This window comes from Monopterus albus, unplaced genomic scaffold, assembly GCF_001952655.1.
Source record: "Monopterus albus unplaced genomic scaffold, M_albus_1.0 scaffold25.1, whole genome shotgun sequence".
NCBI lineage: Eukaryota > Metazoa > Chordata > Actinopteri > Synbranchiformes > Synbranchidae > Monopterus > Monopterus albus.
This window is the reverse complement of record NW_018127905.1, coordinates 1,227,880-1,253,907: the sequence shown is the minus strand read 5'-3', so window position 1 is coordinate 1,253,907 and position 26,028 is coordinate 1,227,880. Positions and strand designations below refer to the sequence as shown.

Here is a 26,028-nt window from a genome sequence, read left to right as displayed (position 1 = left end):
TGGAGCAACATTTTTAACAAATACTGGGGTGTTCTGTTTTGTCATGAAGAAACGTGTCGCCTAGTGTAGAGGAGTGTTTCACTGATGTGTTTTAATCGTTTTTGAACAATAACGGAAGTCTGTGGTACAGACGAATAGCCTAAAGCAGAGTGCAGACTGACAGACATTAACAGTCATTACAGATTTCATTTCCCCCTCTGAATGGGGAAAGTTAAAAATACTATATAGAAAATGACCGACCTTATGCTTCAGAAGCAAAAACGTTTTACATTAAAACAAATCACGTCCGTTGCTGCTTTCATTTGGTTAAACGATGTGGGTATTATCCCCAAATATCTGCTTAGGGTTTGGCTTTTGTTTTTTTTTTTTAAATCATGTTTCATAAAAGGGTTTTATTTTGAAGGCTATGGCCGGAAGTGCTGTTCTTCCTCTCGTCTGTCTGCAGTGACTGTGGCGTGTCACTGAGGTAGTCGTCCAAAGGAGCGTCAGTACGTAGGTTGTGGTAATAGAGGTGGATGTGAGAGGAAGTTAGATGTGTTAATAACACAGTCACCCGGTGTACAGGCTGCTGTACGGCAGGACCCATCTGAGCTGGCGGCCCGGCGGCTGCTGTAGCTACCTTACCGGCTAGCTAGCTAACCAAACCCGCTGTTTTCACCTATTTAAATAGACGGATAGTGCGTACAAAGCGGGGCCTCTGGCTAGTACGCCTCGGTTTACAGCTGTCCTGGAGAGTTAAAACACCCCGGATTATTCTCCGGAGCAACATCCTGTTGAGATGGGTGAGTAGACAGCGAGCTAACGAGCTCACACTGAGCCGAGTTAGCTAAGAAGTGTTTCCACCATTTATCATGAAAACGCCTGTAAGCAGCCATGTAACGTTAGGGATGTTGATTGGCTTTTGTACTAGGCGTTAATGGCATTTCATTTATCCACATAGACATAGTGGTCTTGTATTATTCAAATATTAATGATATCAAAAGCTGACAGTAGCAAAATCTAGTGTACGTGCGCGTGTCTGCCTCAGTACTCGGGTGGGGTATCTTTTCTGAGTCTCTCCATCCACTCTTAGTGGTCGTGGTTTCCCCCCTCCTCTTTTAGCCATGCTAGCTCTGCAAATATTATGTATTCTTGCTGCTTTTTTGCCCGATATAATAAAGCAAGGACGTGAAATGGCTTTGAAGGTACCGGTTGTAAAATGAATGCACACCCCCTGAAATGGCAGTGTGCAGCTGGTGGTGTAGATGGCAATCCTCCATCGCCACAGCTGTTATGCAATAGGATCCCAGTAGCAGCCCACTTTGTGTTTCTGTTTATACTGCACTGCTCTCTGTTAAGTTATTGATGATGGGCACACTGGTTATTGATTATCTGAGCACAGACCTCTGACTTCTCTAGTGCTGCATCTTTATAGAATTGCATACAAATTGACATTAAAAGCATGCTGTGGATTCAGTAAACATTACCTCTCCACCACATTTGAAATCCAGTGCCCATAAGAGTCAGGAATGTCCCTGAAGGACATGTAGAGCAATATTATGTTTGACAGTTTATGAGGCATTTCACAGTGTCTAATTGCATGGTGGATCACTTGTAATGTCATTCTGTCTCAAAGCATCCAGGGATGGAGGGCTGGATGTGTGGGTTGTGCAGTGCACTAGCAATTAACAACAACAACCAGGATGCTACATCACTGTCTACAGCCCTTATGTGGTGTATCATCACCTGGTCTGTAGGCACAGTGCAGTCAAAAATCAGTTTTACTACAAAAATTCTTAGCATTGTCTTATTCTCTATTGATGATCAGTAAAATATATGAGAAAGAAGTGGGTCAGCATCTAGAGTAATTAGTGCGTTCTGGGCCAAACCTGACAGGTCAGTCCTAGTCAGGTTCTGCTCACTGTGTAGACAGTGGGCCTGGTCAATAAGCATCATTCTGGCTATAACACATGCTCAATAGGCACTCATCAACCTAATAATCTGTCAGAGCATATGATGGATGTGCAGTGGATTCAGATTCTTTTATTCTGTGGCTGGTGGTATGGCAGATTAATTGCTTGTAGAGTAATGAGAAGAAGAAGAAGAAGAAAGAAGCACAATTAAACAGAGTAGAAGAACTGCAACTTGAAGGTCCTAGTTACTAAATGAGTACTCCTCCCCTGAAATGGTAGTGTGTCACACAGTCAACAAGAAAAGACGTTTCAGCTACATTTGGCTTGCAATTTTCTGCATACCGTTGGCTGTCGACAAGGAGTTGGCTTGCTAGCGCCATTATATGGGTTCATATTTAAAATTTTCACTCCAGTGGGTTAAGGTATTAAAGGACTTGACATGCCTCTTAAATGGCAAACATCCTGTAGAATTTTTCAAAGCTGGAAAATATAGTACAAGAGTGATCATTTGTCATCAGCATTTGACATTGTCATAAGTCTGAAGATACTGTATTCAGTCCATCCACCTATTCTCTTAACCACTTAGTGTGTATACGGTCACCAGCTTTTGGATCCAATTCTAAGTTCAGCTCAAGTATCTAGACTGATGCTTTGCAGCTTAGCTTAGGTGTCTCTTTAACTTTTTTCCTTCAGAGACCTGCTATGATAAAATGAAAATGGCTGAGAGCTGCTCTTGTCTTATATTAGGCTACTAGTTACATTTATTCACATATATCAAAACACTGAAACTGATCTTCAATCCAAACTAGCTGAATGCTGATTGTTTCAATGAGTTATCAATTATCAATACTCACATTTTGTACCAAAAACATATTAAAGTCACAAGTCATCACATCAGTGTGTCAAAATGTACCTCCCTTCACAAATCAAAACCTTATTTTATAGTTGGCATCTATATTATTCTGCATTCAGGTTTTGTTATTGTGGCCTGGACTGCTTGTCAATACGATCAACAATAGTCAGTTAAAGTACAATATTTTAAACCCCTTAGTGACTGATTGCTACAGTTTGTGTCATAAATCTCTCAGATCTGAACACATGATGCACATTTTAGATTCAGCACTACTTACACTTTTAGACAATATCATCATCTCAAATGCATGCTAGAGAAAGACGCTCCTTATAATGTTCGAATTTACTAGAGGATCATCACGTTCTTATGTTTTCTTCAGTTACAAAGTACTGCATTAATGGTTGGCAGTATGTCCACTGGCACATAGCAAACAAACTGCTGATTGTGAATTTGGCATACTTAATTTTCAGGAATCAAAAAGTTTAATGGGCCCATGTAGCTGGTGCTGAGCAAAGTTGTTATTTAATGTTGTTACCATGGTTTGTACAGAGGCAAACTGGTAGCCTGCAAGTGACACGTCGGACACCCCTGGCCTAGATACTGTACATCGACTCATTCCAGATCTTTCATGCATTTCTCTTGTTCTGTCCTTTTCAGCTTATCTTTACTATCTCCTTAAATTAAAAACCTCTCAAAGATTTGTTTATGAACTGTCTCTGTTTGCAGACAACCTGAGTGATGCCCTGGAGAAGCTGAAGCTAGCTTCTACCGACAGCGCCACTGACAGCGTGGAGAGCTGTCTGGACTGCTTGCTCAAAGCACTCGCCAACAACAGTGAGTCAAGCCTGATTTTCTTTTGACTGGCCTACTTTGGGCCTAGTACCAGTTCTGTAATATTGTCAACATGGCTAAACAAAATACATATAATCAGATTTCAACCCTCTTATTCATGTGGTCAGTTGTTAATTTAATAAATAATATCTTGATTGTACTTAGATAAGAAATGTATATAAGCACTGAAAATAATAATTCCCTGCGCTGTGGTCCCTGGTTTAGAGTCTGCCAAAAGCCACATTTTAGGGCAGTGTGACGACTCCTGACTGAGTGTGTAAGAGTCGACCTTGCTGTTGAAGGAGGAGTTCTTCTCTAGCTAATTGTATATCAGATCTTTTCCTAATTGGATTCATTCCTATTCAAAGCATGTGGTGCCAGGCCTGTGTGATTATATTGACTCAGTCTAACAATCCTTTATTGTTTCATATTATTACGCAGCGGCCCAGGGCCCTTAGCTCCAAACAAAATTTTGTTGTACATGTCACAATGTCAATAAAATAAAGCTGCTTCAGTGACTCTATGCATTCTCTTGTTTAGCATTTTTTTTGCCCATCTGCCATCCTCTGGGTTTTGTTCATATTCTAAGACAAGCCCCCATCACTACAACACTTACTACTGAAAGTTGATAATGGTTTTAACGAGGATAATTAACTTTTTTTTTTTGCATTGGAAAGACTACAGTTCCAGTGATCACTTTGCAGCGTGGCGGTACACATATGTTACTGTTATTTACTAGACACCTCTGGACTTCAGCGGTCCAAGTACAACATTAGCTGTGTGTTTGCTGTGGTTAGTATACAGCTGAGCCAGATGGCAGTGTTATTCATTTTACAGGTATTTGGTCATAGACCAAAGTATTGCATAAACGTTTGATTGAAAGTGCTATTTTTTTTTATCCCAGACACTGAGGCCAGTGTGAAGATCCAGGAGATGGGCATTCTTCCTCTGCTCCCCACCCTGCTAAATCCCCAGTCTTCCAGCACCCCTAAAGTAGCCAACATCATAGCTGAGGTGGCCAAAAATGGTGAGGTTCGGTTTCCAAGCCCATCCACATTCTGACTTTCTGTTCCTCCATTCTCGGTATTCAGTTTTTACACTCTCTTGCTCTCATTCCTTTTGTTTTTCCATGCTGTCCTCATAAGAATTTATGAACTGTTTCTTAGTTTGTTGTAAATGGAGCAACACTGTAAATGGTGCATCTTTTAGAACTTTTGTTTGAATTCATACATTTGAATAATTAAACAGTAACATTTGACTGACAGGCCATTTCAGACCAGGGCTGGGTTTAGCAGCCCTCCTTTGGATTTCAGAGCAAAGCTGTCACTAACTGTCAGGCTAATGTATAAGGTGTTAGAGAGCTTCCATTTTCCATGATGCCTCTGTGTGAGCACAAGTCAAGGTTTTAAAGTAGAGAAAAGCAGACATGAATAGAAGTTGGGGCAAGAAAAGGTTAGGATAATGAATGGGTTTTTAGCAGCTTGCAAGACTGTAGCTAATGATCACTCCCCAGCAGTTTGCCAAGCTTGGCAACGACCCGCTGACATTTATCTGTCACTACTTCCGGAAACGTCTACATGCAGCCAAGTGAATGCTGGGCTAAAGATGACTCCCGTTCTCTCTGACAGTTTGAACTGACTTGATTTTTTTAAAGCTGCACCAGGCAAGATGTAATGTAACGGCACTTATGACTTATTTGCAGACATCTACTGTAAACCACCACTACAACAGCTGAGAGTGTCTTATCCCTGTCAAAACCCAGATTGCCCACATGAAAATATGATTACAGTATAGTCAGTGGTGAGACATCCTCTCCACATACAGAACATGCTGACTGAGCTTTGTCAGTGGGAATGCAAACTGTTATCTAGACAGTAGTGAGTCATCACCTCACCCAGATAAATTTGGACCCCCCTTAGTGAAATTGTTTTGTCTCTGTCATATTGTAACCTTTGTTCACAAATAGCTGGGTTGGTAACTGAAGCCCCTTTTCCGACACTCCTACCCAGGAATTTGCTGGCTATTTCACAGGTGTCCTAGGTGTCCTGTCTGAAGCAAAGTGTTGCTTCCAATTTTACCTGGTTGGACCTATTAAAGTAAGGCCTGCTCAAGATGATGACAGTGCTACATAAGACATACTCACACACACTGTTTGCTCTGATTCACTGCTTTGTTCTTGCTAATGCTGCTCCCTTCTTCATTCACTCGTGGTCTCTCTGACACCTATGCATCTCTCTCTCTTCCCCTCCTCCCCACTCTCTCCCTTAGTGGAGTGGATTTAGGGCAGATGGCGAAATTTGGGCACAGTGCTGAAAAGAACATAAGATTACTAGTTGGTACAAAGTTTATTTTAAAACTGGTACAGAGAGGATGTGGTTTAGCATCTGGCTGGAAGTTGACCTGACATGGAAATCAGAGAGCTCCCTGCAGAGGAGAAATTACTAACAAGATAAACAGTGTTGCTTTGTCTCTGTCTTGTGTGAAGCTGAACATCATGCGAAAGTTGTGGCTGTACCCAGCTAGGTCCTTCTGTGTTTGACTAAAGCCTTGCTGGGATTTCTGTGCATAACAGCTCTAAGTCTGATTGCCAGAAAAGCAACTGCTTTGTGGCTACTGTACATGTAGCCTGCACATTTATGTCTGAAAAGGGCTTATGAAAGTGCTTGGCTTGGCTGGTTTTGTAACACTGTAATGCCACTGTCACCCCCTTAAGCAGCAATAGTAAATGCTTTTATTTGGGTGGATGGATATGGATGAGTTTGCATCATGTTTGGTGCAGATGAGACAGAATAACAAAGGCAGTTATTTTGGGGACTTAAGTTGACTAGAAAAGTCCATCAGCCAATGGTTCAGCCTGTCACAGATAGCGAGTACCAGAGGTGTGAACTCAAACATCATAGTCTGAGCTCAAGTCATACTTGAGTCATAAATCTAGTGACTTAAACTTTACATAATGAAAAAAAATCTGCTGCTTATTTCACCATTGAATAGCTTCACTAAGACATCAGCCTGTCTGCTTCCAGTGGTGCTCACCATACCAAAGTTTGTCCATCCTTGAATTTTAACAAACATGTTGAATGTGTTTCCTTTCTCATTAATAGTATCAACATAATGATACTGATTTAGATTAATATGAAAAAGTTCTTACTTGCAAAACAGTGACTTTGTTCCACGTTTAGAATGTACAGTATTCGTCCTGTTCCCCAGCTATATTGGAGTTTGTGTAACACTAACAGTGACCATCTTGGAGAATTTCTGTTATAACATTTTTCCATAAGTTATTTCTGGTAGCAATTTAGAATATTTATTGTGTGAAACTGCCATTTGGAGTTTTAACATAACCTGGAGGGTCAAAGAACATGTATGTATGCAATCAGTGACATTCGGCACAGGAAGAACTGGTTTCCTGCATGCTGATATTGGCGGCACAGGAAGAACTGGTTTCCTGCATTGACCTATTTTCTAATCTTCACATCAAGCTAGCTGTTTCAATGCCTAGCAGCCCTCCTAACATCAGATCTGTCTTTGAGGTTTAATAAAAAGGCTGGTGATGGAATTTGTGCTTTAGGGTGATGGTGTCTTGTACATGTTCCTACCAAAGTCAAAATAAGTCTGGCAAAGAAGAATGAACCAATTTGTTTGGATTAGTGTCAAATTTTCCTGAAGATTCATTTATTATATTTTTAAAGGGACTGAGTATCTTGATCATTTGTTCTGTTTTTTTAGGTTTGCCCAAACATATACTGTCATTAAAGTTCTGGTACAAATTTGCAGCTTGATGTTCTTAACTTCCTTGAACTGAAGGCAGGTTTATTCTGACCTGTTATCCAATCTCCTTGCTTTTCTCTAGAGTTCATGCGGAGTCCCTGTGTTGAAGCCGGACTTATCCCTCCTCTAACTCAGCTGTTAAACTCCACCGACCAAGAGGTTTTGCTGCAGACTGGTCGAGCTCTTGGCAACATCTGTTATGACAGCCGTAAGTAGGAGTTTGTTTTGCTTAGGGAACATTGAATCCTTCATGAGCTTGGTCCTCACCATCACAGACCTAAAACACAATAAATAATAAGATGCTGCTGCTTTTGGGTTACAGTAGAGACAACTGTGATATTTAAGCATGTGTTTCAGCTACACAGGCTTTTAACAGTGTTAAAGGATTGTCAGCAGGGAAGTTTTTGTTGAGCTCTAAATAACCAGATTCCATTTACTGCATTCACATGGAGGGCACTGCAATTAGTGCCTGAACACTTCAGTTGAATTTCTCTGACATCGAGGTTAATTGTTTTTGTTTAGTTGGAACCACATTTGCTTTATTATTGGAGTTCATATTAAAATATACATAGTAACTGTACAATGTCATACAAATCAACACCACTTGTGCAGCTCAGGGTTACATATTATTAACGAGAACACAATATGCAACAGCTGCACATAAACTCAAATGAGTTATCCTAAATATTTTCTGAACAGGCTCTAATAATATTTAAATTGTTTCATACATGTTTGATATATTCTAGTGAATTTAGCTAACTGAACTGCTCCTTTAAGTTCATAAAAAATGATTCACCTTGAAATCTGAGTGGGGTATTCCACTGAGATCATACTGTGTTTGATTATACCTTCAACACTGCACCCAGTTACAGTTTCCCTCAGCAAGTGAGGAGTTCAGAGTAATCTTTACATGACCAGAATACAGTGAAATTTTGACAAATGCTTACATTGTATGTGCTTCATATTTTTGATTATTTAATTTTGGGAAAGTCATTTAATCAGCATCTGAAACGAATATAAAACACAATGAGCTCCATTTTCTGCCAGTGCAAAGCCAGTGTAGCTTCAAGTGCCATCTTTATGCAGTTTTGTTTGGGTGCAAGTCTACTCTGTTTGTGTGTTGGTATGGTGGTATTGTCCCACAACAAATAACCATTTATAAAGTTACATTCAAATAAACTATAATGTGTAGAGACACTTAGTCACATTGCACTGCCCCCTCCCCCAGAATTCAATTTTGAGATCTTCAGTTGTAAATCATGGTGGATGCAGGCTGTGGGTACATTACTGTGTAATGGCTGCTGGTTACAGGTCTTTCTTTCATTCACAAAAGCTGGACAGTCATATTAACAAACTACTGAGTAAATATTCATGCGCAGTACTTCCACAAAAATGATCACATTTCCATGTAATCACTTCAGTGTCCAAAATGCACCAATGCTGGTGGTCACCAAAATTGCAAAATATTATGGGTCATGCACATGTATGCACCTTACGCCTGAAGTTTAAATTTGCACTGACCTCTGTGTCCTATTTAATAGACCTAATTGCTAATCACAGTCATTTTAGCAAACACATCTTCAACAAGAAAGTCAATATAATTTCATTCAAAACCTTATGGTTACTGGGTGAAAGAAACTGTGGCGATTGGACACAGCATAAGGACCTGATCTTGCCTGCACATTGTAAATGGTACAATAGGAAGCGGCTCTTGGTGTTTGAGACAAAGAAACATGTTGCACTTTACCTACTTCACAAATGTCTGACTCTCCCTCAGTGATTTTCATCAAAACCATTTCTCCACACTCAGTGCTCTGATGAAAGGAAAACTGTTGAAAATGAAAAGAAGGAAGTCCCAGTGAAAAGCTGAAAATTAACAGAGTTCAAAAATGTTAATCATAATATAGGTAAGGCCTTCATAGGAACATTATGGAAAAATACATATACTTATAGATGGAATTGCTGCAGTGTATTTATATATGTCTTTATCCACTTGTCATTAACACAGATTTGGTAGTTCTCTGTTTAAACTTGCAATAAGGGACAGGGCTGGTGGAATTTGCATTTTGAAAATTACCTGTTAAGAAAACCATGATGCACATTAGCCCCCTTTTTGTTTAGTGATGTGCTTAAAAACTAAGGTGTCATTATTTATCAGCCAATATTGATTGTGTTTGAAAGTGCTACATGTAGAAACCTGAGCACTGATCTCAGAGATGAGCAGCAGACTTAGTCTGATTTGGCAGCCAGCCTTAGAGGCTTTAATCACAGCTGTTAGTTCTGGTGCACAGTTTCTCATCTTGTTAAATGCTGGGTATCTGTGGAATCTGGTGGGATTTGACATTTGTTTGAGTGGTTGGGGGGTCTTGGTAAGCTGGCATGGTTTTATGATAGACACACTGGGACAGTGTGAAGAAGTGACGAGTCACTACCTTAAAGGAACCTATATACTGTGCATATTTTGAAATTGCCTTGGTTGCTTCAGAAAAATGAATCAGGATGTTCAGAAATCACTTTTATTACAGTAGAATGAAAATGAGTTCTCTATAATACAGTAACCAGAATGTACAGTCACTCAGTAGACATATGCTGTTTTCACATATGAACTTGTGATGATGTCCACAGAATCAGGTCCAGACATTTGCCTAGAGTTGCCCTTTCACACATGTACAGTAGCACACAACAGGAGATGATGTAATTTGGTCATAAACAACCAAGTCTCAAAAGCTTTGAATTTGTTTGACAATTTCAGCGCCGGCTCTTAACGACAGAAAGTTCTCCAATCTTGTTGTGTCTCGAGTTGGACATTTTTGTCGGTGTCTTCATTGTAAAAGACTGTTCTTCTTAACCATTGGATGTTTGTATTCTTCCGGTTTCACACCAGTCACGTGATAGAACATCATCAACACCCCCACTAGCTCAGTGTGTGTACTCTGGATTCCACTCTGCTGTTTTCTCACATGGGCTCATTTGGATTTTTACCTAGACTTTGTACTAGGGATCTGGCAGGGTAAAGGTCGCGCAATGGACATCACAATGGACATCGGCTCTCCAACAGATAAGCAAACAGTAAACAGAGTTGTAAACAAAGCATCATGGAAGCTAGTGAGATGGTCAGCGTTATTTCTTCGTATTTACTTTTTTCACCTTCGAAAGTATAGAAACTGCGCAGACTGAACCATTTAGAGTATTTAGGTGTTGCTAGAATTGTTATGCTACACATACTCTGCTGCCTTTAACGTAAAGATAGCCCAAATTTCAGGCGTCCTGCCTCTACCTTTACTTGAAACAAGTGGTTGAGTCGGCATCAACAGCAGCTTCACTTGAACAGGCCAGAATGCTGTGCACGTGGCATTGAATATTTTGATGAGATTTAAGGCATGGCATTCAGCCACTAGAAAATGAAAGTAGCAGATGCACGAATGCTGAGAGGACTGACGCATGTAATGCCTGTCCTGGCAGCCATCCTACCAGACAAGGACCTCCTTGAGAGACAGTCACCCTCCTAAAGATAAAAATTAGTTTTGTTTTGGTTGTTTTTTTTTTTTTTTTATAATATTGTAGTTTCTTTTGACATTTCTGTTGATTGTGTTGTTTTAATTATTGGCTGCAATAGAATAATTGTCTTAACTGTGCCAGGAAAGCTTTACTGTTGTTATGTTGCCGCATATATTGAAATAAATTACATGAGGAAAGAATTATGGCTACCATTGTCAACTGCAGCATTAAAGAAAACCAATTTGCACGATGAAAAGCTTTTATCAGAAGGACTATAAGCCTAATGACAGTCCTTATTCACTGCACTAAGAACCTAGACTTGGATCTGCTTCATATCATGTAGTTGTGGACATAATTCTTTTCTTTACATTTATTTTATTCAGCATTGTGACTGTTTTATAGCTTTAGTTGCCATTGATTTGTACCAACTTAGCATTGCGTTTGTGTATTTTGCAAGTTGTGGTTATTTTTCTTTTTTCCCTTTTGCTTTGTGGTTGATTTGTGTCCTGGCCTCTTTGTTTTGCAGATGAGGGCAGGAGTGCAGTTGACCTGGCAGGAGGGGCTCAGATAGTAGCTGAACACATTAAATCGCTCTACCAAAATACTGAGCCGGAAAATGAGAAGCTCTTGACTGTCTTTTGTGGCATGCTGATGAACTATAGCAATGATAATGGTAATGACCATCTTCCCCCAAGAATAACTGTTAACAAATCTCAACTAATCAGTGGGTTTTCTTTTTTCTTAAGCACAGACCGAAGTGTGGAACTGAACCAGGCAGAGTCAGGTCTTTTCTGGTTTAGATTTCTACCGATGTTTCTATTTTGCTCTCTTTTGCTTTTCCAGCTTCACCTCTATAATCTACAGTCATTAATATTTGCTTACAGCCAGCTTTCCTCATAGCAATACCCTTCCTCAACCTACTTTACCTTTCACCAGTAGGTTATCGTTATTAATAGCAGGTAGAAAATGTTAATTAGCTTAGTCCTTTCCATGTTTTTATGCTATGCTAGGTTTGACTCGTACTTGTTGGATTGTCTCACTTTTTTTTACAAGACATTTATAATCACAAGATGATGAATTCTGAATACTCAAGTGATCCCCTGTTTGTCCTTCATCACAAACAGCTCAAAACTGTCACTTAGCCAGTGATGTATCTCAAAATCTACAAGATGATTGCTACAACATTTTGTACAGGTTCCTAGATCCTTATGACTTTGGGAATGTTTTTGACTTTTGTGGTCTTGTGGTTTTGAGTCTAATATTTCTATATAAATATATCACTACTGGATGTATTACTATGACATTGGATACACACATTCATGTTCCCATCAGAATGATCTGTAATATCTTCTGTTCCCTTACTTTTTATATAGTGCCATAGTCAGGTCCAAAAATGAATTTGTACAATACTATGAATTATGAGAAATTAGCAAAACTAATGTCATTCCCATCAGTCCTCAGCTGTATTTTGTGTTCAGTGCTAATTAGTAACATGCTAAACTAACATGGCAACCATGGTAAACATTATTAGTTATGTTATGTTAAACAAATATTAGCATTGTCACTGTGAAAATGTTGCGTACTGACGATAGCGTTTAGCAGGCACTGCCTTGCAGAGCGGTAGACTCTTAGTGGGATATTTATTAATCCTCTCGCAAATTCTGATCAGGCGAGAAAAATATTGCGTCACTGTAATTTTACAGTTTAGTGGCAAATTTACCAACACCAGTTATGTAAATGAGCTAAGCTACAGCAGTGTTCATTTGAATGCGCTTCCACTTATAAGGTGCTTGTATTGCGCACGTGTGGACTGAGATTGAGTGTAGAAGAAAGCCTAAGTTGAAGAAACAAACTTCTGTAGCCAAATCTTTTATTTCATTTAGTAAATGAAGAATGGTGTGACCTGAAAACCTGTCATCCCAAAAAGAAAGATGCAGTTTACAAGCACAATTTACAGTGTTCTTAACACTGACGACATCTCAGGTGAATAACAGCAGCGGCGCAAGTTTAAAACCTGTCATCTGTTGACCTTAAATATCAGCCACAGTTCCTTCTGTCGTAGCTAACAGTCTGAGGTGTTAAATCAGGCGCTGAGCATCTTTGTATAAATCCTCATTCTCACCTCCTATATTTTGTGTCCCCAAATGGGAATGCCTTACATAATGCATGAGGCCAAACACACAATTTCCAGCAGTGCCGCTTGTCCTCTGATTTTGTTTGTTTGGTCTTTTTGCCAGCACAAAACTCCCTTTGTGATTGTTTTAATAAATAAGAACATTTGCAACCTCCCTGTTTAGTGGCTAATAAAAATGAGTCCCAAAAACTGAGTAAATATTCCCCTTAATCTTGTTACATTTCTGCTTGTGTATTAACCAAGTACAATACACACAGGTGACAATTTGAACTGAAAACCTGAATAAATGAGTGGTTTCTTCCAGGATGACAGTGCTTCCATCCTCAGGACACCAGGATTCACTGAATGGCTTGATGAGTATGAAAATGATGTGAATCATATTCTCCGGCCTTCACAGTCACCAGATCTCAGCCCAGTTATGGGAGATGTTGGAAAGACGTGTTAGACAGCGTCTCCATCACCATCATCAAACCACCCCATGAGGGAATATCTGTTAGAAGAATGCTGTTCATCCTTCCAGTAGAGTTCAGACACTAGTAGTGTCAACGCCAAGCCACACTGAAGCTGCTCTGGTGGCACATGGTGGCCCAACACCTTACTAAAACACTTTATGTTGGCTTTTCCTGTCATTTGCCACCTGTCTGCATGTGTTAATTAGTATGTTTCGGAGATGTTTACATTAGACGGAGCCAGTCTGTTGTCACCCTGCTTCCTTCCTTATGCCAAGTTAGGCTCAAAACAACCTAACTCCAGCTTTTTACTTCACAGTAGTGAACTTTTCCCTTAAGGAGCATGACAATATGTATGTGCTGTCTGAGAACTTGTGTAAAATATTTTAGAAATATATATATATCCATCACTCTAGTGATCACTAAATGGAACATTTGGACTTTTAGGTTGTCACATTATTTTTTAATTATGCATAAAAAGGTTGCCATTTATTCTGCTGTCTAGCACATTTTACATACAGCTTGTGCTTTCTCTTCCATATATGTTCATCTTCACTCTACTCTCCACTGTATCTCTGTATACGTTTTACGAGCTGTCCAGCAGTTTATAGCTTTGTGATGACAAGAGATGTTGAAAGAACCAAATATATGATCTGACAGACTCCTACCTCCAGCCGAGGTGTCTTTTGGCACCGGATAATGGTCAGAGGTGTTTGGCTCTTAGTGAGGGCAAGATTAGTCGTGGAGTCAGACCAGTTCTTGATTTTAATCCTGATATTGATTTTATGTTTAGGCAACCATTTTTAATAGAATTTGTTGGATTAAATTTTTTTTTAAATTGTTATCAAGATATCTACTAGGTGGGACAGTTTACAGTTGAACAACAAACATTGCGTGCTGGTTGCATATCATTCAAAAATATAATGGCTAAACCACGGCCTGAATAATCTGATTGGTATTAAAACTCAGAGCTTTGGAACAGTCTCTTTCTGGTTGGACTCATAAAGTAACATCAGTCTCAAATTTGACTAAATAGCAGCTGTATACCGTGTAAGCTGGGTAAGCTCCTGGCAAAAAGGGACATATGCAATTATAAAAAGATCATCACAGTTATAAAAAGTCATCTGTTTTAGTCAAAGTTTTATTGATTCACTATAGTGTCTTACTAAACTAAGTTTTACAGAACATCAGTATTTGAAGGTAGTGTGTATTGTACTTTGTAAACACTGTAGATAGATTCATTGCTAAACCCTGGTGCAAATATTGTAAACACTTTAGATGAGACCATGGCTGAGTTAATGAATGGTTTCTGTCTCACACCACTGCTGACTTACTGGTACTTGCTGGTATCATCACTCATGCTTCTAGCATTTCCCATCTGTTTTTCTGGTCTGCGTATGTCTGCATAACCCAATAACATTTACAATGTTACCAGTATGTCAAGGCCCTTAGAACAGGAAACAAATTACAATAATGTGATTATAATCAAATAGTGGAAAAAGAACTGAAAGTCCGAGAAATGATGAAGTCTTCTTATCATGGATCTTCAAAAACTCCTGAAAGCTTTAGCTTCATTCACACTGGACGAATAGCGGCCTCATACTTGTTCTGTCAGAAAGCAGTCCATCAGATTTTCCACTCTATCTGATATAGGGAACTGCAGTGTAAAAAGCTTTGGAGGCTGAAATAATGCCCTACTCTTTGGTGTTGCACCTGCTTTGTTGGCTCCAAGTATAAATTTACTTTATAATACTTTTTTTAAACTTACTTTTACATAGCTTTAGGGTTTCGCTTGTGCTGCTGCTTTAAGTTCTGACTGACAGTAAATAAGCATCTGAATAAGTCTTTTTAAGTATTAAGACTTTTTCCAACTCCACCTGCTCATCCACCCACTCCTGTCTCCCTCCATGATTGATTCATCTACTGTGCCTTTTAAATAAAAAAACAAACCTGATTGCTTTCTTTGTGCTCTTCAGGTGCTTCTAATAACGCTCCCACTTCAACTTTATTTTCACATTTCCTTTTAGGTTTTGGAAATCTGAGACTATTAGTATATTTATTGCTGCATCAAAAATGTGATTGTTTTTTCTAGATTTTTGTTGGTTTGCACTGTGAATGTACAGTTTAAATTAAGCTTATATAATATGACCTTAAGTGCTAATTACATAAGGTATACTTTATTGTCCCTTTAGAGAAATTTGTCTTGGGTTCAACATGATAACCAGACTGCTGTCGGATGAGCATAAGGCTGTAGCAAAAAAAAACACAAAACAACAACCTTTGAGTGTGTTTAGTTTTAAAGAGGAATAATGTGAGGTTTATCCCAAGATAATGGTAGTATATATTCTCCACAGATGTACAGAACACGTTTAAAGATGCAGTACACGTTATTGGAAATCATCTTTTGAAACCAGATTTATACAAACGATTGCTGTTTGTTTGAGTATAGCATATCAGCTTTCACAGTTCACCTGTGATCTCCTCAGCTCCACACTGTGTTTACAACAACAGACTGAGTGCCTGTCTTTCTGCATCTTTTGTTTATTGCAGATTCCTTACAGGCCCAGCTGATCAATATGGGTGTGATTCCCACTCTGGTGAAGCTGCTAGGCATCCATTCCCACAACACAGCCCTGACAGAGATGTGTCTAATTGCCTTTGGGAATTTGGCTGAGCTTGGTAAGTAGCATCTGAAAGAGTCTTTTTAAGTATTTAGCTTTAGGTTGTATTTTAAGTCCTGTTTTAAGGTGTCATGTTGGTCCATCATCAGTTGGATTTGCAGAAAGCACAGTGACACTGTTCAGTCATGGACTGATGATTAGAGTGTCTACTCTGAAACCTTATGTAACAGTAGATATCTGACATTGAACTACAAACCAAAACCAAATCACTAGGTATCTACAGCAAGTGTAAGCACAGTTCGACACCCAAACAGCAATCTGCAACAACAAAGTGCAACAGTATCATTTAGTTAATATCTAATTTCCAAATGTGAACACACCTTGTGGTGCATGATGTCTACCTGAACAAGTGACCACTTATCTGCAGATACAAAGTAGCTAACTGTATCAGGCCTTCAGTGAGTCTGTAATTCTGGAGGTGTGTTGAGCACGTAATTTACATATTCTGCTCTGACTGGACAGTTATTTTCTGACTTCGCTGCACAGTGGAACGGTGCACCACCACTCCTGAGTCTGCTAAATCTTCCTGCAGGTTTTTTGCAGTCAAATGGGGGTTTTGATTTGTCTTTCTGACCAGCATACGAGCAGTTCTGTCCGAGAGTTTTCTTGGTCTTCCAGATCTCATCTTGACCTCCACAGTTCCCCTGATCTGCCATCTCTTAATTACATTTCTTACTGTGGAAACTGCAAGCTGACAACGCTTTGCTATCTTCTTGTAGCCTTCTCCTGCATTGTGGGCGTCAATAACTTTCATTTTCAGGGTCTTACACAGCTGCTTAGAGGAACCCATGGTTGCTGGGTGTCCACAAGTGTGTGCACAAGGTTTGAAGAGTCAAAGTATTTGTACAGCTTTGAAATTGGCATTTACCAATGACAGCTGTTGCTGTGCATCAGATCTAACGAGCTGATTAAGGTCTGATACCTTGTGAGAGACTTTGAGACTCTGGAACTCTTAGGGTGCCCAAACTTTTGCACCATGCCATAATAATGTTTTTATTTTTTATTTTTGTTCAATTTATGGCATAAGAAGTAACTATGCATCACTGTTTGCAGAAAATATTGTGCATTTTTTCCATTTCCAAGAGAAACTGTGTTAACATCTGTTCAAATAAAAAATCACCAAAATCTGTTATTTATCAAGGGGTGCCTAAACTTTTGCATAAGACTGTATATGTATTTTCTTTATCAATAGATTAATATTACCAAATGTGAAAATAATTTTTGACTGCAAAAACAGATGAGTTTTTCCTACGAGGGCCACAAATGCCTTCACTCGTATACAGAAAACATAATCATTAACTCGAGTGGAATGCACACAAGATGTTTTGAAATCAAAAGAAAGTGTTTTCAAAGTGTATTTTCATAGGTGGATATTGGAAAGGAGAGGGTCTCTGTTACGGGATGTCTGCTTTTGTTTTCAGAGTCCAGCAAAGAGCAGTTTGCCTCCACTAATATTGCTGAGGAGCTGGTTCGTCTTTTCCAGAAGCAGACAGAGCATGAGAAGAAGGAGATGATTTTTGAGGTCCTGGCTCCACTTGCAGAAAATGGTATTTTTTTCCTTTCTCATTATTAAGCTCTACAAAAGGCCACATCCACTGTGTAGGAAGTCTTATCAAACACAGAACAGTGAGAGGCAGCAGTGTTCTCTCATGCCTTTAGATGCAAATCATGTCCACCTACTGTTTAGTAAATTATACTTTCAGTGTGAGTCGTGCTTGCCAGGCTAGCTGCTAACTGCACAGTCATCGCAGGCAGTTCCTGCATTTGCTCAGCTGCTCTGTTTTTTTAAACGTGTGTGTGTGTGTGTGTGTGTGTGTGTGTGTGTGTGTGTGTGTGTTTCAGCAGCAGCAGGCACACTGGGTGCTCCCATACTGTCAGTCTCCAGGACAACATCCTACTTTACTCTAGAGAAGCTTTGCTTTCTCTACTACTCCAGCTCTTTCATTTGTCACACTGCTTGTTGTTCATTAGGTTTCTAGAGAAATAACAATTGAACACTTCTTCTGTCAGAGGTATAATGGTGAGACAGGAATAATTAAGAGTGCAATGGTGACAAATGTTAACATTTGTTTTACTTTTTAACTCTTGAGTAATTCGCTATATTGTCTTTTACGTTAAAGGAACAACTGCTAAGGGATTTTTAAAAACCTTAAGTGGACAGTGGAAGTCTTTTCTGAACACCGTGAACATTTTTTGTTTATCAGTTAATTTACCAATTATTTCTTCAGTAATTGTTTTTCAGTCATCTTTGATTTGTTAGCAAGTAGTAAACAATTGCTATTAACATTTTTTGTCTGAACAGCACACTGAACTCCGAGGATACTTCATTTATTATGATAGAAGGCTAAGCAGCACTGCAGATGATTTTTTTATATATTATATTATATTTATATTTTTTATAGTCATTTGTTCCTTATTTATTTTCTGTTGATCGATCAGTCCTTTTCAGTTCTACACTCATACATTAATTTAAGGACTAATTGACATTTTGATTGGCCTCTATCTATTCTGTTTTCTATTGTAATTTTGTTACTATCATCATATGTGTGTGTGTTTCACACTTACAGTGCTGTATATGCTCACTTTAGTCTTTGAAAGGCTTGTCCTGTTTCCCTTGCCAGATGTGATAAAGCTGCAGCTGGTGGAGGCGGGCTTGGTGGAGTGTCTGCTTGAAGTGGTGGCTCACACTGTTGATGGAGTGAGGGAGGAGGACATCGCCCAACTCAAGACTGCCTCCGACCTCATGGTCCTCCTGCTCCTAGGAGGTAAACACCAGGATTTGTGCAAAATGTGGGGCCAGTCTATAACTTCCCAGCCCCTGGTTGTAGTGTTATCAGTTTTGTGTTATAAATATGCATACTCCTATTCTTACCAAACCCATCGGTTCACATGCGCTTGGTTAAGCTCTGTTTAAGCAGCACAGTGTTTGACTACTGTTTAATCTTAAACTTCTATTAGCAACAAAGCTGCGATTGTCACAGTGTTTGACTACTGCTTGATAGATCATGTGAAATGTTTACTGTTGACAGTTTTTCTTGCATTTTTGCCTCCACAATGGCAACAGCCGTGGACAAAGGCATTATGTTTTCATGTTCGTCCATCTGTCCCATCCTTATGAACATGATATCACGAGACCGTCTTGGGGGAAATTCTCTCATATTCACATGTTCTTCAGTTTTTGCACAAATGTTCACTTGGACTCAGACATGAACTGATTAGAGTTTGGTGCTCATGGCTCAAAATCACTGTAACCTTACAAGCGGCCTATTCTTGTGAATATACCTCACAAGATACCTCAGGAACACACTGAGGGTATTTATTCACTTTTGGCACGAGCATCCATTTGGATTGAAGGACCACATGACAAAGTTCTCTCTCAGTCTCTGTACTCCTCTGTGAAAATGGTCTCTAAGTAAAGACAAGATGTTTCTCACTGGAAACCATTCATTAGACTCATAAAAGTCAATATAGTCATAAATACCAAGGGAAAAAAAATCCACATATCTTTTGTTAATTCCTTCAAGGTCTCCACTACATGCAGTATATTATGTCTGGACAGTGGACAGATATGCAGGTCAGCTGCAACATGATTGGTTAGCGTAGGCATACGTAGGCCCAAGGAGAATGATGCCCCATATCGTAAAAAACATTTCATAATACGTTGTAACCCTACAGCAACGCAAACCACCATCTCAGAAATGACCACAGTTAGTTCAGTCCCTCAATGACACTGCAAACAACAAAAACAAATACGTTTCTGAGTGGTAAGCAAACAGTAAGATCCTTGCTGCCTCATAACACCGTGTGATCAGAGTGCATCAGTGAGGTTATTGCTGATTTAGCACTAACCTGTCTTCACCCTGCTGTGTAGATGAGTCCATGCAGAAGCTGTTTGAGGGAGGAAAGGGCAGTGTCTTCCAGAGGGTCCTGTCCTGGATTCCATCTCATAACCATCAACTGCAGCTAGCTGGAGCTCTGGCCATCGCTAATTTTGCTCGCAATGGTAAGCATTGCTTCATATTATCTAAAGATGAGCTTGCAGCAGAAAGTAGACTAAAAATTTTAAAAGTTATAGTTGGACAGACACAAAGGTTCAGTAAAGTAATGTTACTGCTGTTTTTCTCATTTTTGTTGTCTGTAATGGGTGTAGACAGCCAATACAGTGATGTCTATTTAACTGGAAGACAGTGATTGGACACACAACCAAATTTGCATTTTGAAAGTGACTCACTGGTAATATTGCTGCCTTTTAAATAATATTCAACACTATCAATTACCGCCAAAACTAATATGATTTTGATGCAGTAGGCTACCCAGCATGGGTCAGTTTTTCTTGTGAAGTACACTCTCTGACTCAACATTAAGGTTTCTCCTCTCCTTGCATTTTATATAGATGGGAACTGCATCCACATGGTTGACACTGGTATTGTGCAGAAGCTTCTAGAACTGTTGGACCGACACGTTGAGGAAGGCAACGTCACTGTTCAGCACGCAGCTCTCAGTGCCCTGCGGAATCTGGCCATACCTGGTGAGCTGCTATGTCAAGTCATGTAGAGTGCGTGCACACATACCAGGATCAGCCATCTAGAGATCTTCATTGTATTGTGTTTGTGCTTGTAGGACACTAATTATTTCATAAGCACCTCTGTTTTAAAAGAAACCGACCAATCCAAGTCTTAACCATTAATGTCAGGGATTTTCATTCAGCGGTCCATGGCCCCCTGGTGGTCCATGAAACATTGCAGGCGGTCCCTCATCATGCATTGCACGTAGTTTCACTGCAGAGATCTTCTTTTATTTTTTAAACTAATTTCCATTATTACTTATTGTGTGTGACTTCCATTTAAAGTCTAAATGGAAGCAAAGCACACACTTAAATTTTTTTAATTAATAAATGTGCACTGGTTTCAGGAATTGTAGCTTCAATTGTATTTATGAATTTTAACAGCTTTGTAATAGCAGCCTTGTGTTTGGAGTTGCCATCTTTTGTAGTTGTTGTATAGGATAGGACGGTACTACTAATAGTTAAATATTTAAAGAGGTGTTTTACCTGCAGGACAAAGTGAGGACTGCAAAGAATGGTTTGATAATCAATGAAAGTCTTGTGCCTTAGTCTGAACCATCCTTAAATCCTCCCTGTTGCTTTCTCTCTCCAGTGGTAAACAAATCCAAGATGCTGTCAGCGGGTGTAGCGGATATGGTGTTGAAGTTTTTACAATCAGAGATGCCTCCAGTGCAGTTTAAACTCTTGGGGACGTTACGTATGCTTATCGACACACAAGGTAGAGATTGTATCTTTATTTTTGTCTTTATCTTAGCACCAACTCCTTAAAAATTCCTCAGAGAAAAGCTACTCTGACAACACATTTTAGAGAGTGAAGCAGTTCTAAATTCTAAAGTACTTGTCAGAATATAAGCAGTATCCTGTAGTCATTAAGTTTCAAGTCCTTGTGAAAGAAATTCGAAGCAGAGTTGGTCGTAATCTTGAGTCCTTGTCCCTCAGCTCTGATTGAGCTTTGGTATGCAAGTCCAGAGAGAATCTTAGCAGTCCAAATCTGAGTTCTAAAGACACAAATATGGTAACTGCTGCTCAAGAAAGGGCACACATGTACAGAGTAGAGAAAAATCTGAACAAAATCTAGTTTAGGCATATTTGAATTTAGTGGTACTGGATTACAACCAGAATATAAGACACTAATCTTGCACGCTGCGTGTTGGTTCAGCTGAAGCTGCAGACCAGCTGGGGACCAATGGGAAACTGGTGGAGAGGCTAGTGGAGTGGTGTGAAGCCAAAGATCATGCAGGAGTGATGGGCGAGTCAAACAGGCTTCTGTCGGCCCTCATTCGACACAGCAAGTCCAAGGTCAGACTGCACGCTACACAAATTCTTAACACTAGTAAATCCAGCTTTTTCTAAGGTAGAAAAGGCTTGGTTACATAGCCACTACTGGTGATCACAGACTCCATGGGTTACCATGAACTATGGGAAATACTGCACATTAGGAATTTAAAGCAACACAAAATGCTTAAAGCTGTTGTATGTTTGATACTTGTATTGTTTTAGAACATGGATGCAGGCCTGAGGTTATTTTAGAGAAAACATATCTAATTTTATTTGCAATATTGGTCAGAAAAGTTGTAATAATAAAGACATAAGCTCCTAGGTTTACAGCAGTTGACCTTTGGCATCTATGATTCATTTAATGGTCTTGTGGGCAGTGCCACTGCACCATTAGACAACGTTTGTTTTACGATAAATATGAAAAATGACAGATTTAGTAGATACCTATTTACTGGTCTATAGTTTACTGCCATATCTGTACTGATCTAAAGCTATATCTCAGGTTTGGTTTAATAAATTGACCTTTTTTGTTTTTGATTCAGGAAGTTGTCAGGACTGTGATCCAGGGAGGAGGGGTCAAGCACTTAGTTACCATGGCAACCAGTGAGCATATGATTATGCAGAATGAAGCACTGGTGGCTTTGGGTCTCATAGCGGCGCTGGATCTGGGTAAGAGCAAGGATGGATGAATTTAGTTCTTCATTTGTATTGACAGTCAATTTTTTTTTATCTATAAAAAAAACAAAAAAACAAAGTTGAATCCAGAGCATTTGTTTATCTACATAAATCAGATGTGGTGATCCAACCGATCACAAACAGAAGCTGGTAGCTGATAGACACACACATCATATCACCTCAGGAAAATGTCTTAAAAGGCTGACTCTTTTGTGCAGCTTAGTCCATGTGCTGTAATCATACATACACAGTTCACCTCTTTTCAGCCTCTTATAAATGGAAAAAGATGTTACAAAAAACTTAAACTGTACAGAAACCGTTTATCAGGGACGAGGTGCAAATATAATGGGCATTTTTATTGGCTGATAATTAACAGATGAAAATTGTTTCAGCAAAAGCATAAACTGTCTGCAGAGATTTCTGCAAGAGCACTGAAAATGGCTTGACTCAGACATCTGAGAGCAAAAAGCATTTCAACCTGCATTATTTATCATATCCCCAAGGTAAACTTGATAATCACATGTAGCACATGCCAAAGTAAGCCAACACATTTCCTTGTATTCTTCATGGTAACACACTGAGACTTTTTCCTGGGTTTCAGTTGCAGCTGAGAAGGATTTTGTTGCAGCCAACCTGGTGTCGGTGCTTCACAAGCTGCTGTCAGACGAGAGGAGTGCTCCAGAGATCAAGTACAACTCTATGATCCTCATCTGTGCAGTCATGGGCTCAGGTGAGACTTCTGCTCTCGCATTAATTATTACTTGAAAGTCTCCTGGTTCATTTGTTTGTAATGGCCTCCTGTTCATGTATGGCTTTTAATGTGAAACACCTGCAGGAAGTGTTGAGATTTATTGCCATTGGCTTCACACTGATCACAGGAATGGCAAAGTGATAGGATATAAGTGAATGGCAACAGTATTTCTGTTAATAAGAGAAACTGTGAGCAACACCGCCACATAACTGCAACATCCATGGTTTGGCTCTTGACCAGGGGATCTGTGTTGCATGGCATAACCTTCCTCCCTGTCTCTCTGTTGACTGACTGCTCTCCATTAAAAGCAAAATGCCAAACAGGGATTTTCCATTTCTTCTCGTTTTAGAACCTCTCCATAAAGAAGTCCAGAGCCTGGCCTTCATTGACGTGGTGTCCAAGCTGAGGGCTCATGAAAACAAGACGGTATCACACCAGGCATCGCTCACAGAGCAACGACTAACTGCCCAGAGCTAAATGACTGTGTCAATCCCCACCCACCCAAATGCCTGCCTGACCACCTAATTACCTGGTGACACCTCATGACTGCTCTCCCCTGTGCCCCATCGTTATGTGCCAAGGTACCATGTTAACTGCCAGCCAGACATAGTCACATCTCATCCCTCGACCTTCTGCCCTCCCCACCTCCACTAGGGTTAGACTGATGTGGGTTTCAGGATCCCCACTACTTTGTGCTTATATTCAAATCATACATTTTCTAAGTACATTTTTATTTTGAGTGATAAGAATCCACTCAGAATTGAAGAACCTGTGTGTGGAAACGCCTATGAAACTACCCCTGAAAGCCATAATACTGAGATGTCTTTAGGTGGGATAGCAGGTCCTTAAGGCAGGGTGAGGCCGGCTGAATGTCAGGCTTTACAGACTGGCACCGCTTAAATGCTCAAGCGCATGTGGTTTGTAACTGATACATCAGTCTAGCCCTAGTCCCCACCTCTATTTGTGCATGCGTCTTCTGCTACAGGTAGCTCCACAAGAGCTGAGGCGCCACAGACAGCCTAATGCAATAGAGTAAGACACAACACTCTTTTATGACCATAGCTGTGATACCATCCGCCCATAACCCACCAGTGAAAGTGTGCACAAAAGAATAAAAAAAGCCTTCCTGTTGTGATTTTTCTTTCAATTTTAAAAAAAACAGCAGCCATCCATGATGTGCCAAGTTGTGTCCCATGTAGCTCAAGTATAAATTAACTAGAATCTGTGCATGTTTTAATCCTGTTGAAGGTATGCCAATGTTCATTTCACCTTCATTTTATCACTCACATACCCCAAAATGCAGCCTGCACTCCTCGACTGACACTCCTAGTCTTTTTTGGCTCTTCTTCTTAAGACTTAGATATTTTATTCAGCTTTTTATTCCCATTTATCCAAATTTATTCTGCCTGGTCCACCAGTTGTACAGTGAAGGTAGAAGCTCCGTGCATTTCCACCCTGTCACTGACAGAGAATCATGTTAGAACCCGGTAGTCACATTTGTTAGTAGACTTGAGTATGACCAGGTTTATATAACAAAAAGGTCTAAATGGGATAGGGAATGTGTCCTTCCCAAAGGAAATATAATGCTTTATAGGATTAACAGATGTATAAAACTCTGCTGGAGCTTTGTTAGTCCACATCTAGTGCCATCACACAGTGTACCATGGTCTGGCATTGCTCTCTACACAAACGTCATAAATTTATTACAATAAAGTTATTGCCTGATCAATATTTGACACACTGCATAGCCAAATTTCTACAGGTAAAATTTTGTTTTTAGTGCTGTGCACAGAAACCAAGAAAATATCAATAGAAGATCATATTAAAATATTTTTAGATGAGCAGAAAATAGGGAAGAGGAAAGAGACGTTCAAGTCAGAGTTGGCACAAGAGGGTAAAGTTAGAAATGTAGACTGAAGTACTACAGTCCTGCATCAAGGTTCACTCCCTGATCAACACACAATATGCCCCAGCAGGGATTTCTGGTGACGTGTCCGATGCTGTGCCGACACCCTGTTAGCATGCCTCGGTGTGTTTACTGGTCTGGCCCCACGCTATTTTTATTTTTTATTTTTAAAGGTATGAATGGTTATTTATCAAATCTGTGCTCTTCAGAAAGACACTCGCCAGTGGAGATGTATCCATAGTAACTGCGTAAATACTATAAACTTAAGTGTTTGTTGTAAATGTCATAAGTTGTACATTTGGATGATTGTAACTTAGCAGATAATTAAAAGATTATAGCTGGTGGTGGGTGATGTCTTTATTCCTACAGCATCTCTGTGTTTGTATCATTTTGCACCAGCTAATTTGTCTTTAATTGTGTGGTTCCATTGACTTCAGTGTATATTTTTCTGACAACAAGCAAATGACAGCATAGGTATGTAGTGCAGATATATTGAGTATGTAGCAGAAAAGGTGGTGTGGCATATTGTGGACGGTGGGTGCTTATTGGGAAGATGTGGTGGAAACTCCACTTACCACTGTGATGTTCCACCGCCCTTTCTGCAGTGGTGATAGTGCAGCGTTAATGTGGACATCACTCACTTGCTCATAGGCGAAGTGTTGTGTGGACGTCACTTACTGCTTCTTGGCCGAGGTTCCCCTGCTCTCTCCTCAGTCTTTATTCCGGGCAGCCCGACATTGTACCTCTC

At 39.7% G+C, this 26,028-nt stretch overlaps 1 protein-coding gene across 2 annotated transcripts; it reads left to right on the top strand.

The window, feature by feature from the left end:
* The first annotated feature begins 388 nt into the window (after positions 1–388).
* On the top strand, positions 389–25,621 carry rap1gds1 (RAP1, GTP-GDP dissociation stimulator 1). Of its 2 annotated transcripts, XM_020594845.1 has the most exons (15): positions 389–782; positions 3,472–3,579; positions 4,481–4,603; positions 7,427–7,552; positions 11,369–11,515; positions 15,976–16,104; positions 17,528–17,653; positions 18,728–18,871; positions 19,978–20,109; positions 20,500–20,634; positions 21,263–21,388; positions 21,830–21,969; positions 22,491–22,617; positions 23,225–23,353; positions 23,724–25,621. In XM_020594845.1, exons 1-15 carry the CDS (start codon positions 779–781, stop codon positions 23,849–23,851), a joined length of 1,824 nt encoding a protein of 607 aa, XP_020450501.1. In that variant the 5' UTR covers positions 389–778; the 3' UTR covers positions 23,852–25,621. The 2 variants fall into 2 exon arrangements, with proteins under 2 accessions (XP_020450501.1, XP_020450502.1); XM_020594846.1 differs by lacking the exon at positions 11,369–11,515 and having other exon boundaries at positions 391–782.
* Positions 25,622–26,028: the final 407 nt, after the last annotated feature.